At 40.5% G+C, this 13,653-nt stretch overlaps 1 protein-coding gene across 3 annotated transcripts in view; it reads right to left on the bottom strand.

Moving 5' to 3' along the window:
- abcf1 (ATP-binding cassette, sub-family F (GCN20), member 1) overlaps positions 1-13,653 on the bottom strand; it is a 43,267-nt gene that overhangs the window by 7,693 nt on the left and 21,921 nt on the right. For all 3 annotated transcript variants that reach the window (XM_034601162.1, XM_034601164.1, XM_034601163.1), the window contains 4 exons: positions 8,220-8,368; positions 8,046-8,129; positions 4,432-4,556; positions 2,963-3,075 (listed from right to left, as the gene is read on the bottom strand). In XM_034601162.1, the coding sequence (XP_034457053.1) occupies positions 2,963-3,075; positions 4,432-4,556; positions 8,046-8,129; positions 8,220-8,368 (471 nt within the window). The remainder of the gene's footprint in view (positions 1-2,962; positions 3,076-4,431; positions 4,557-8,045; positions 8,130-8,219; positions 8,369-13,653) is intronic.

Raw genomic sequence — 13,653 nt, 5'->3', positions numbered from 1 at the left:
AATTAGCGCAGCTGATAGCTATTGGCTGATTACTTCCCTGGTTATATAGGCAACAGTTAGCTGCCACATAGGAGAGACACAGATACAAAGACTGAGGACTGTTACATGTGAAGAGAAGAGACTGAGCTGAGCTATGACATCTGGAAAAGATTATGTGCCAGGCAATTTATGTTCATTTATTTTGAGTTTATATTAATAATGGATAATGAGCAGTGAATCTCTGTTGTCTGGTTGTGTTGGGAGACCCTGGGTGGCAGGGGACCTCATTTACGTTTTAGCGAATTTTACACATTAATGATGTATTATGCCTATTTCACCCACCAAAACCCATCCACTATTCATCAGAAATGTAAATCTTTACGACCCTACCCACCCGACAAGCAGATCAACCGTGCACTGTTTTATAAATGAGGCCCCAGGTATTTCTGGGAATCCATGATGCCAGTTTCACCGATAAGATTGCCACTTCATTCAGCAGTAAAACATCCCCACATCAGCAATGACCCCCCCGTGGGGATGGTATCCTTCTCATGCCAGACATACCGCTAGTCCATGTGTCCAAACAGTTCCAGTTTCATCAGTCACCAAAAACTGCAGTTTTTTGCAATTCCCCCTAGCATATTCTCGTCATGACATAAGTCCTTGTTTTTATTTATTTATTCTCTCACACACACACACACACACACACACACACACACACACACACACACACACACACACACACACACACACACACACACACACACACACACACACACACACACACACACACACACACACACACACACACACACACACACACCACCACCACCACCACCACCACCACCACCACCACCACCACCACCACCACCACCACCACCACCACCACCCCTGCTGCTGGACAACAACCACTCCTCAGAGTTGGGGAACATTGTCAGAGCAGAAGGAAGCAAGTTTTCTTCCAGGACAACTTTGTACTTGGCTTGATTCATGCGTCCTTCACAAAGACAAATCCGCCCAATTCCAGCCTTGCTGAAGCACCCCCAGATCATCACCGATCCTCCTCCAAATTTCACAGTAGGTGCGAGACACTATGGCTTGTAGGCCTCTCCAGGTCTCCATCTAACCATTAGACGACCAGGTGTTGGGCAAAGCTGAAAATTGGACTCATCAGAGAAGATGACCTTACTCCAGTCCTCTATGGCCCAATCCTTATGGTCTTTTGCAAACCTGCTCTTCTTCGCTTCTCATTGATGAAGGGCTTTTTTCTAGCTTTGCACGACTTCAGCCCTGCCCCTAGGAGCCTGTTTCTAACCATCCTCGCCATGCACTTCCCCCCAGCTGCTGTTTGCCATTCTTTTTGGAGGTCACTTGATGTCATCCTACGGTTGTTGAGTGACATTCAAATGAGTTGGCGGTCATCCCGGTGAGTGGAGTCGTTTTTGTCCTCTGCCGGTCTGTAGCTTTGTTGTCCCTAATGTCTGCTGCTTGACCTTGTTCTTATGAACCGCCGTCTTTGAAATTTTAAGGATGGAAGCAACCTGACGCTCACTATATCCTTCTGCCAGTAAAACCAGAATTGAACCCTTCTTTTCCTCATTCAAAACTTTTCTTTTTAACTCTTTTGGCATGGTCAAATTTTTTTATTCCAATTACCTTTGAGGTACTACTAGCACTGTTTCTGCCATCCAGCTGGTCCTATTGCAAGAGGATAGTGATGACCACAGCACTGGTTATTATACTTTTCTTCATTGAATAAGATTTGGTTCAGGTGATCACCTAATCAGTACCTCATTAAGTAGAATCAGGTCTGCCTGTATTGGAATTCAACAGACACTGGAATGGAATGGCTGCCATACACGTAGAGATGCTGATTTAAGAAAAATTTGGAGTGGTCTCTTAATTTATTCCAGAGCTGTATATATACACACGACTAGGGCTGTCAAAATTAACACGTTAACGCGGGATGATTAATTTGTGGAATTAACGTGTTAATTTTTTTTAACGCATGCGCAGAATGACCCGCTCCATGTACCCATACCCGCCCCACTCACTCGCTCAGAGCGACACATGCAGTGAGATCAGAGCTCGTTCACGTTAAGCAGCCGGTCAGTGACTTTGTAGAAGGACCGTGATACAGAGTTTCTCTGGTCACAGCTGATCAGTGATCAGCTGCGTCATGATCAGAGCAGAAGCTGCAGTTGGTTTGTACTGAGCTGGAGTCTCTGTGTCCTCCTCCACTCTGCTCTCACTTGAACTAATAAACACTCATCACTAGTTATCAGGACCTGATCAGTACATGAAGTAACTTAGTGTTTGTTTGATTCGCTCCAGAGTTTTAGGCTGCATTTAAACATCATGAAAATGACTCGTCAACATGTTGTGCTCAGTACAACACGAGACGTGATGCTCACCTAAATCATCCCAATAGAAAATTAACTATGAACGTGAACTAGTTCATTTTCATCTGCATGAACTGAACTTGGAACTCGATCTCGAAGTGTGAACTGGCTAAACACTGCTTCTAAAGATGGGCTCAGATTCAGATTCCACATTTAATTGTGTAAAAGTTCGGTTGTTTGTTTGATTTAAAAAAGAAAATTCTATTCAACAATCCTACATTTGCAAAAAAAAAAAAAAAAAGAGCAAAGGCTATGTCATAAACATGTTCTTAATAACATCATCCTATGTTTGATCAGAGACATAGCAAAGAGACAGACAAATTTAATAATGGTTTGGTATGTTTTAGTTTGATTTTATTTTCAATCTTAACTATCGTTTGGACCGCCTTCTATCATTTATCTTTCCGTTCCCACAACAATATATAGAGAAAATGGGGATTTTCCGGGCATTTAGAAATGGTGATTAATCGTGATTAATCACAACTACCCTGTGATTAATCTGATTAAAATTTGTATCGTTTGACAGCCATAATATATACATATATATACTTGCATACATATATATTTCACTTCTTACTTACAGCCTGTTTTGTGGACTTTCCACCGGCCTTCAGCTCTTTCAGTTTCTTCTCCTGCTTGTCGTACAGCTTCTGTAGTTCTTTCTGCTTCTGCACATACATCTTCTTGAAGGTCACTGAAGGAAAAGCAAAATCATTCATGTAAAGCAGTATTTCCAAGATCCTTTTTCAGCCAACTATCAAACAAACTTGAAACACTAGGCTGCTGTAACGTATCAATTCTTTGTATTTAAACACAGTAATAATTCAGCCTATTTCAGCTGTAAGAGTGCCACAGAAATGACATGAGTGTGCAATACCGATAATGGCTAGAGCGTCCACACCTAATATATTCTGTAGGCCTACATTGATTGTCAGAGGCCTGATTATATATGATATGGTAATGGCCTTCCATCTTTATTTTATTATGTTTTTTTTCCTCTTCGACAATTAAAGGGGAAAGGGATGCCCCTCAAGGAGCGCGCATGCAGTTGATGGGCCAGTGACCTTAGTCAAGCAGCAGATCCTGATGAAAGCACAATGAGGGATTATTTCCAGAACTAGATTATAACCTTGGAGAACTTTCAGGAATGACTGTGACTCTTCCTCTGGGTGGTCGGTGGTGGTGAGATTGGAATACTCTCTCGGCAACCACACCTGCATAAAACTTTTGTCTTGGGACTTTTACATTATGGGACTGAGTTAAACTGACTATATAAGTTTTTAGACTAAGGGCATTGGGGTTTGGGGGGGGGGGGGGGGGGGGTAATTTAGTTTGTATTGTTTAGGTTGATGTGTTGTGGTTGCCTCCCGACCTTTGTTTGCATTATGCCTTCCAGGTGGGACATGTGATTATTAAATTTTCTTCAATACAAGCTATATTAGATATTATATTAGATATTAGCAAGACATCTTTGTCAATTGTTAATATACATTTTTGTTCATTTGTTGGTGGGATAAAGTACAGGATTTCTGGTCTAATTTTGTATATTTGTATTATTGTAAGCAGGTCAACTGGCGGCATCCGTACACAGCATGTCAGATCCACCCATTCCCTTAAATATAGTGTTTGATTTTTCACTCATGTTTTTCAAGTAAGGTGAAACAATTACACGTATAGCCATGCTTTCATTCAGCACTAGCACCAGCGCTAGCACTCGGTTCACTTTGGTGGAAAAGTGGTAACAGAACATCACCCGTCTGGGATTGCATGGAGAAAAAGACACTGAGGCAGCCAACTATAAATCTACAGAAGTTCTCCAAGGTGATCTGAACAACCTTCCTTCCATGTTCCTGAAACACTGTGTGCAGGTGTACTGAGGAGAACTGAGACGGTTTTAAGGCAAAAGAGGGTCACAACAAATATTCAAAATATTCATGGGATAATGTTTGAAAGAATCCTTACTATACTTTTAGTACCTAAAACTTTTGCACAGTACTGTATTTTCAGGATCATGTTAACTGAAAGATCTTGAAATAAATGGGATACTTACAGTAATTCCCTCTGTAATAGTAGAGTTTCTCGTTGTCTAAGTGGATGATATCCGTACACACATCATCAAGGAAACTCTGATCGTGGGAAACTATGAGAAGAGTCTTCTTCCAGCCTTGAAGGTAGCTGAAGTGACAAGGAGAACACACTTAATAAATGACCAACACCTATGTTTTCTTGAAATATAATAGAACGACATTATGGCTGCAACAACTAATCAATTTAATTGATTATAAAAATAGTTGGCAACTCTTTTAGTAATGGATTAGTCGGGTCTGTTGATGCACAACACGGCACACACTGCAGCAGCATCTCCTGAGGTGGGAGCAGTACACCAGCAAATCCTGTGCCTTGTTTAGCTCACTTGACAACATCGTCTACTCTCTAGAGCGGAGGTACTGCAGGGGGGTCGCAAAATCTTTGGTTGATTAGACAGTTTTTTATATATATATATATATATTTTTTTTCAACCAATTTTTTCCCCACAAATTTAAATGTCTTTAAATACACATTAACATGAATCAGTGAATTATTTTAATAGCTCAGTGTTGTATGCAAGATGTATGTTTATAAATGGCAGTGGCACGGCCACCCTGTACCTTGCACATGTTTAAAATAAAAACATGAATATATGAACCTGTGTATTATTTAAATAGCTTAGTATTGAATGCACAATAACAGGGTGTATACATGGAACTAGGCCCAGTTTAATATAAAACACAATTTTATACAATATATATAGTAGGGGGTCCCTGCTCCATCTCTCCATCAGTTTGGGGGTCCTTGGCCTGAAAAACGTTGAAGGCCCCTGCTCTAGAGTCAACGTTTGAAAAATGCCAGAGATAAATTTTGCTAACAATGCAGTAGAAGTCTGCAAAAGTATAACAACACTTTACATTAATGCCTTCAGAGACGTTTGCTGCAAACTGTGTAAAGCTGATTTCACACTGAATAGTAGCACAACATCACTGTGGTATGAGCCTGAAGAGAAAACATGTTGGAGAAAATGTAGCTTTTGTCTTTTTATCCAATTGAGAAGCAAAATTGTCAACAGATTAATCGTTTATCAAAATAATAGTGAGTTGCAGTCCTGAACAACATCTTTACCAACATTGCAGCCAAATGACCAAATTTAAAGGCTAACCCAACTCTAAAGGGAATGTCTGAAAAGTAGGGACAAAGAGGTCATTACTGGAAGTAAAAAATAGATACACAGGGTCAATCTACCGTATAACCAGTGTGCCAGCTGTGCTGTGTGTAAAGCAGATTGCAGCTAATTCAGCTGTAGTAATAGTTTTTTCTTTATCACATAAGGCTAGTTTAAATGTTTTACCTGATGGCTGTTTTATCCTGTCCAAGGATTTAGCTTAATCTGTTTCTATATAAAATGTCATTATCTTATTTTGTCCTAAATAGTCAGCTACATTTTTTTATGTAAAATGTTAGTGTGTTTTCATTTATTTTGTGTATCAATGTGACAGCTATCAAAGAGAATGTACTCTTCCTCTCATCATCATGCATATCAAAATGGAAGGATCTCTGTCTGGATTTCAATTTGCTCAAAAACAACTCAGTTGTATTGCTGAGGACCTACTGAAGTGCGCTGCTTAAGTTTTTGGGATAAACGGTTCTTGAGAAAATGTCGAACATCACTTTTCTACATGTTAGCTGGAGAACCTACACTATAGATGCTTTCAGAAATGCACTGAATTCCAGAGATCCTCTGCAGTTCACGGAGGAGGTGTATGTGTGAAATCAAATGTCCGAGTCAGAGCCTGTAGAGTTTCTGTGGACTCTTTGCCTGGCCCCCCTAGTTTAAAGTCTGCAGAAGGTCTGCAGAAGTGATATGAGAACACAGCAGGAGATCCCCCCCGCTGGATTCACTGCGAGCGAGTGGGGGGTTGATGGCGCTTTATATTGATGTAATTTATATAATATATGACCTTATATTATTATATTATATGACCTATATCCTTAGCGTACAGCGCTTGCTGCTTGCACCCTCTCAAAGTCTAGTCTTTGTTGCAAACTGACCGTGTTTCTGTGGGTCCCTCCATGTTGTATGAACGGTTCATCAAAACGGGATGGACGTACAGTGGACTTTTCCTTTTTAAACAGCCAACCACAGATCAGCTGTTCTTACGATGCGAGAGGCTGTAACCTAGGGCAACAGAGGGCTGTGTGCGTCCTGTTGATTTATTATTTGATGGTTTGTATGCAAAGAATCTTAATTTGTAAACTAAAGCTAGATAGAGAATAATAGTGCAGTAAAAAAGTACAATATTTGCCTCTGATATCTAATGGAGTAGTAAAGTAACATAAAATTGCAACACTCAAGTAAGGTAGCCCCTCAAATTTGTATACAGTTATTGAGTAAATTAGGTACTTAATTATATTCAATCACCGTTTACCCCACACCAGTACAAATAAATAATAATAAATTGCTGATTTACTGGTCTATATGATTTGATTTCAGTTGTTCTAGTCTCCTAGTCTACATATAGTCTCGTATATGGGTGACTACAGTTCATCCACCTTTTTAATAACGGCTTATTAAAGGGACCAACTTCTACGCTTTTGCATATTTCACCAGTGTCAAGATGTAAGGACAGCGTGATTTAGGATTACATACTTTCGGCTTAACTATCCAATAGGATGCGAACACCTACATTTAACAGAGAGTGACAGCAATTCTAGCCATTCATGGATGTTCTGTTAGAATGGGTGATGCAAGTGGAGGAAGATATATAAATGCAGATGCTGTGGGAGACATCTTCAGACAACTGCTGATGTTACTCTGTTAGCGTTTGTATATTGTTCCACCTTCTGGTCTTGATGCATCATTATGCTACATTAAAATCTTCTGCATAAGACACCAGCTGCTGCCTGAGTTCTCCTTTCCCCAGCTTCCAGAAAACTTCCAAAACAATGTCGATGTGCTGTAAATAAAATCACGTGATCTCTGCAGCGGAATTAATATTTTAAATCCTGCTACACCACCCCTAGCTCTAATCCTCCAGAGGATTTGTTGTTGTTGTGAATCCGTCTAAGCAGAGAACCTCCCGCTTCGTTGTGCATGTGTGAAAGGCAAACTGCGGAGAAAGTCCGGACCCAATCCTCCGCAGGACATGAAAACGGCTTATGAGGTCAATGCAGCACAGCACCCAAGGAATTTATTCACCAATGGTCAATTACAAAGTCCACCTCTCTACTTCTTCCATAATCATTTGTCCACAAATCCAATAATTTGTTCAAATATAAAGAAATTATGTCACAGATTGTTGAGAACTCAAATTAAATATCAAAGGTTTTGATATGTTTGAAACACAGGCTGAGAGTCGGAGGTAAATACCTGAAACCTCCCATTAGTCAGTTAGAATTGAAGACCTTGGATGGGGGGTGAAATGTCTTCAAAAATCACAAGCAAGTCCAGTTGCCTATGTACACTTGTACAACTTCTGATGATACCATGATTGAATGAGTGAGAATCTTCACAGATTCCCTCATCCATACACCAAAATGTATTAACTCAAATAGTCCATCCCATTTTTAATTCTAAATAAAAACTATAATAAAATGATTCAGGGAAATGCATTAAAATTAAATGCTTTATACTTATTGAGCCAAATGACAGCGTTCAGGTCCAGGTGGTTTGTGGGTTCATCCAGCATCAGCAGTGTGGGTTCCATGAACAGAGCTCTGTGGGTACAGAAGGATAAGAGTGAGTGAAACATCGTCTGACAGGTTAACATTGGTTCTGTTCCATCCATGAAGTTTGTCATGGTGTACCTGGCAAGTGAGACTCTCATTCTCCAACCTCCAGAGAACCTCTTGGTGGGTCTGTTTTGCATCTCAGGGGTAAAGGACAGACCAGCCAGAATCCTTCTGGCTTTGGCCTCAGCTGCTGCAGCTCCAATCACCCTCAGCTCTTCATAGACCTGATAAGGAGGAGAAACAGAAGCATTTACATGATTACACACAGAGTAATCAGGTTAATCCAGATTATCATATTTTTGGAAGTCAAATTTAAAGTGAGTTCCCCTGAAATGTCACTAATAATCTTTAATTGGACAGGAAACATGGGCAATTATAGCTAGTATAGTGCAGTAATGAACGATGTCAGTCAGTAAACCAGACATAGACCAGGATGCCACCAGCCTGCCCACATTGCTTACAAACCACACAGCCAACTTTGTTGGTAGGCACATACAGTGCATCCAGAAGGTTTTCAGAACCTTTCAAGTTTTCAACATTTTGTTATGTTTCAGACTCATCTTAAAATGTATTCAATTCACTTTTTTCCTCATAAATCTACACACAATACTCCACAATGACAAAGCAAAATCAAGTTTTTTCAAGATCAACCAGGTTGGATGGGGAGCGTCAGTGCACAGCCATTTTCAGGTCTCTCCAGAGATGCTCTATTGGGTTCAGGTCTGAACTCTGGCTGGGCCACACAAGGACTTTCACCGAGTTTTCCTGAAGACACTCCTGTGTTTTCTTGGCGGTATGCTGCGGGTCGTTGTCTTGTTGAAATGTAAACCTTCGCCCCAGCGCACTCTGGAAAAGGTTTTCACTCAGGATAGCTCTATATTTTTCAGCATCCATCTTTCCCTCTATCCTGACAAGTCTCCCAGTCCCTGTTGCAGGAAAGCATCCCCTCAGCATGATGCTGCCACCACCATGTTTGACTGTAGGTATGGTATTAATGAAGCGATGCTCAGTGCAATTTTTGTTTCATCAGACCAGAGGATTTTGCTTCTTGTGGTCTTAAGAGTCATTTAGATGCTTTTTGGCAAACTCCCAGGGGGCTGCCATGTGCCTTTTAGTAAGGAATGGCTTACGTCTGGTCACTCTCCCATAAAAGGCCTGATTGATGGAGGGCTGCACTGATGGTTGTCCTTCTGTAAGGTTCTCCCATCTGCACAAAGGAACTCTGGATCTTCTTCATAGTGAGCATTGGGTTCTTGGTTACCCGTCTGACCAAGGCCCTTCATCCCCAATTGCTCAGTTTGGCTGGGCGGCAAGATCTAGGAAGACTGTTGGTGGTTCCAAATCTCTTCCATTTGAGAATGATGGAGGCTACAGTACTCTAGGGCACTTTCAATGCTGCAGAGCTGTTCTTGTATCCTTCCCCAGATCTGTGTCCTGACACAATTCTGTTTTGCAGGTCTACAGACAATTCTCTTGGCTTCATGGCTTCATGGCTTGGCTTTCACTCTGACATACTGTATTCCATGACTGTGAGACCTTATATAGACAGGTGTATGCCTTTCCCAATTATGTCCAATGGATTAAATTAGGCATAGGAGGACTCCAATCAAAATGTAGAAGCATCTCAAGGACCATTGATAGAAGCAGGATGCACCAGAGTTCAGTTGCAAGTGTCAAAACAAAGGGTCTGAATACATATGTAAATGTGATATTTCACTCTTCTATTTTTAATAAATTTACAAAACACTCCAAAAAAACAGTTTTTGCTTTGTCATTGTGGAGTATTGTGTGTAGATTTGTGAGGAAAAAAAGTGAATTGAATCCATTATAAGATGAGTTTGAAACATAACAAAATGTGGAAAACTTGAAAGGGTCTGAAAACTTTCCGGATGCACTGTATAGGATGACCAGGTATAAGAACATGCCTCTGGAGATTATAGCCTCCAGAGGCATATGATCAAGAAATAACATCTTACTCATTCGCGCAGTGTCCAATGTTATCAACAGCACAAAGCTGACAACTAGTGTCCTGCCTGTACCATCGACACGTGATGCATTGATGTAATCGACATCATTGATAACGTAAATACGTCGATTTGCGGAACGTGTGTCGATGCATCGTAAGGAAGGTGGCTGCGCACAGTCAAAGCATGGACTCACCTGAAAAGCAACCTGAAGCGAAAAAAATCATCCACAATCATCTAGCATAGGTCACCAATAGGTGGGCCGCGGCCCGGACCCAGACACTGTTCTATACGGACCCAGACACTGTTCTATACGGACCTAGACCTGTTATTAGTCTGTGACTGACCGTTTCTTTTTTAACCTGCGCTGCTTTTTCTGTCTTAACGGTAGTAAATCCTGGCAGCACACGGTAGAGTTTACTTCTCTCACTGAACAAGAGAAAGGGGGAACAAAGAGAAAAGTTAAAGCTGTATAGTTGTTAATAATTGTTGAGATTGTTTATATGTGTAATGTAGTTATATATTGAGAAAGGAGAAAAAGCAAAACTCAAACTACATCTTTTTATTATTTATTTCTAAAATTAACCACTATATTTTTAGATGCCTTTTTCAAAAGTTCTTTATTTTGTTTTTAAATGCTGAAACAAGAAAAGAACATTTTATTATTAGAGTACCATCCAGTTCAGTGTGAAAATTAATAATAAACATTGTTGAAATACTATTGAATTATAATTACTTTATTTTATTAGACAGTTAGTTTTTGACTTCATACAGCATTTATACTTAGTTATGCCTTAACTACTAGGCTACTTCAAGATCATTTTTTTGACAGACTGCTAAACTTGAATTTACACAGTGTTTTGATATTCCTCCAGAAAGGTAAATTCATTATTATATTAATCGAATAAGAAAAAATAACGATTAATCAACAAAATAATAAGATTAATTTATAAAAAAATAATTGATTGATGCAGACAAGATTTTATTGTATGTGGTTTATTTAGCCTAATAGAAATTTATTCAAAGTTTAACTGGGTATTTTTAGCTGGATATTTTACACGTGGCATCTATTGCACTTCTGTCTGTCCTGGGAGAGGGATCCCTCACATATGGCTCTCTCTGAGGTTTCTACGTTTTTTGGTAATTTTTCAATACTCTTGTTGAGGGTTAAGGGCAGAAGATGTTGCACCTTGTTAAGCCCGATGAGACAAATTGCATTGTTAAATATACAAATATGTTAAAATCACCATCGACAACTCTTTGGTACCCCCCACGCAGATCACTAGGAACCTGGGTGTGACACTCAACAGTCAATGCAGCAGCTCGACTGGTCTTCACCCTACCTAAGTTCACTCACACTTCTCCGCTCCCTTGACTGGTTACCAGTGGCTGCCCGCATACTGTCCCTCACTGTGAGGGACAGCTAGCCACTCAACAAATCACGACTGTTTACTGTCCTGGCTCCTAAATGATGAAACAATCTCCCCATTGACATCAGGACAGCAGGAGGTCTACAGTGACACATGACCAGGCCTATCACCGGTCTCATTCTGGCGCATTTGACGATCTCTCTGGTAAACACAGCTGAAAGTCACGCTATGTTTGGATACCGCTATAGAAGACCAGCCACATATTTACAGTCGGTTACAAAAGGATGTTTCCGAACAGTAAGTTACACCGTCCTCATGTTTGTTCAAGTTTTAGCAGGACAGTCGGCCAATGTAGGAGTATCGTCCCGAGTTCGGATGCTGGACTGGTACCTGCTGGTTGGGGCTGAGTGACGAGTGCGAACCCATATGACTCATACGGGGGAGGAAGACATATTTCTTAGAATGGACTGAGTGAAAAAGTCAGCGGAGTGACTGTTTTCATACTTTGAGGGTCCCTACTGAGCCCCTGTAAGGAATTATGAATAGTAAAAGCCCAGATAATGTGTTTTACACAATATGGGCACTTTAAAAAGAAAACTGATGGAAAAATATTTTCCTGGATAAATGGGGCATTGCTTCTTCTGCAACAATGAAGTTAAAACACAGCGCTGCGTCATAATCTGCAGTGTGTGTCTGTGTCTGCTCGTCTCTGTCCCTCTTCACACACAAACTGATAATCACAGGTATTTAGTAATTAATCGAGGATGTCGGATCATGACTCCGGATTGTTTCGGTCACTTATACCCTGATGCCCTCACTGTGTGCGTCACGTTTCATGCTGTGTAGCAGGTTTAAACATGTTTCTCATAAACTCTGGAGCATTCAAACAAACAAAGTAAACGTCAGTACTGTACGTGTTCTAATAACTTCTGATCAGTGATGACGTTTATTATAAAGTGAGCACACACAGGACGTCGTGATCCTGGGGCACGTTCTAAAACAAAGAACATAGTGGAAAACATGAATCGATTATGTTCAGTCACTGCATCGATGCAGAGTCGTCATCCTTTATGCAGTAGGCCAAACATTAGCATGTGTGCTGCTGCTGCTCCTACACTGTTCTGTGTGCGTCAAGGGTGAGGTCCTAACTTGACGTGGGTTTAAGTCTATTCCAGCCACATGATTGGTTCTGCGCGGTGCTATTCTCATTATCATTGGCAGCGATCATATCATTCATTTCATTGGTTGACCAGTGGTCAACACCTCACCTGGCATTCTATTGGTTGGGGAATTTGGACAGGGTTGTTGCCAAAGAAAATCCAAGAGCAGAGGAGAAATCTGAGAGCAGACGATTCACGAGCGCGCAGAAAGCAGCCAGAGTGCGGAGAAGGGCTGAAACTTGGAGCACAGGAAATCCGTGTGAGCAAGAATATATCTGAGTGCAAGCACACAGTTTGAGCAGAAGCAGAGCAAATTTAAGTGCAAACAGGGGCAATTTGAGTGCAAGGGCAGGGTTTTGATGGAAAGTCATACACGATCTGAACATAAATTCAACAATTCATGCGCTCAAACTGAAAGACCACGCTCTTGAATAAAGATAGGAAAAAAGCTCCATACAGCTCTGAATCAAAATCACGTGTCAGACTAACATAACAGCTGTTTTGGGGTTGCACAGAGGAGCTGCCTTGGACCTTTATTATTCTCACTTTACATGCTGCCACTAGGTGACATCATAAGCGCACAATGTTTGTTTCGATAGTTATAGTAGATGAGTGAATTTTAATTTTTGGGTGAAATATCCCTTTCTGAACTACTCCGTTATTCTTTTTCCTTATCTTGTTACCTTGTAGGGCTGTATTTTTTTAAATGGGGAAATTAGTTTGGTTGTAATGTTGAGTTAACTTGCAAAATAGTCTTTGATATTGACACCAACATGAAAAAAAAAATCGTAATAAGATCTTTGATCGTGATCCTGCCTGAAAAAAATCATATGATATTTTTGCCAAATCGCCCACCCCTTATATCATTACATCTGACAAATGAGAAGAAAACTATGCTATGGAGACTAAATTCAAATTAACTTAAAAAGACATGATGAATTAAATTCAGATGTATATAGGTAACAATGATCATGGTGAGGTGTCCCCATCCGTGCTGTAGGACAAACAGAGAGCA

This window comes from Hippoglossus hippoglossus, chromosome 11, assembly GCF_009819705.1.
Source record: "Hippoglossus hippoglossus isolate fHipHip1 chromosome 11, fHipHip1.pri, whole genome shotgun sequence".
Taxonomy (NCBI): Eukaryota; Metazoa; Chordata; class Actinopteri; order Pleuronectiformes; family Pleuronectidae; genus Hippoglossus; species Hippoglossus hippoglossus.
The sequence above is the reverse complement of the archived record's forward strand: the minus strand, read 5'-3'. Positions and strand labels throughout refer to the sequence as shown.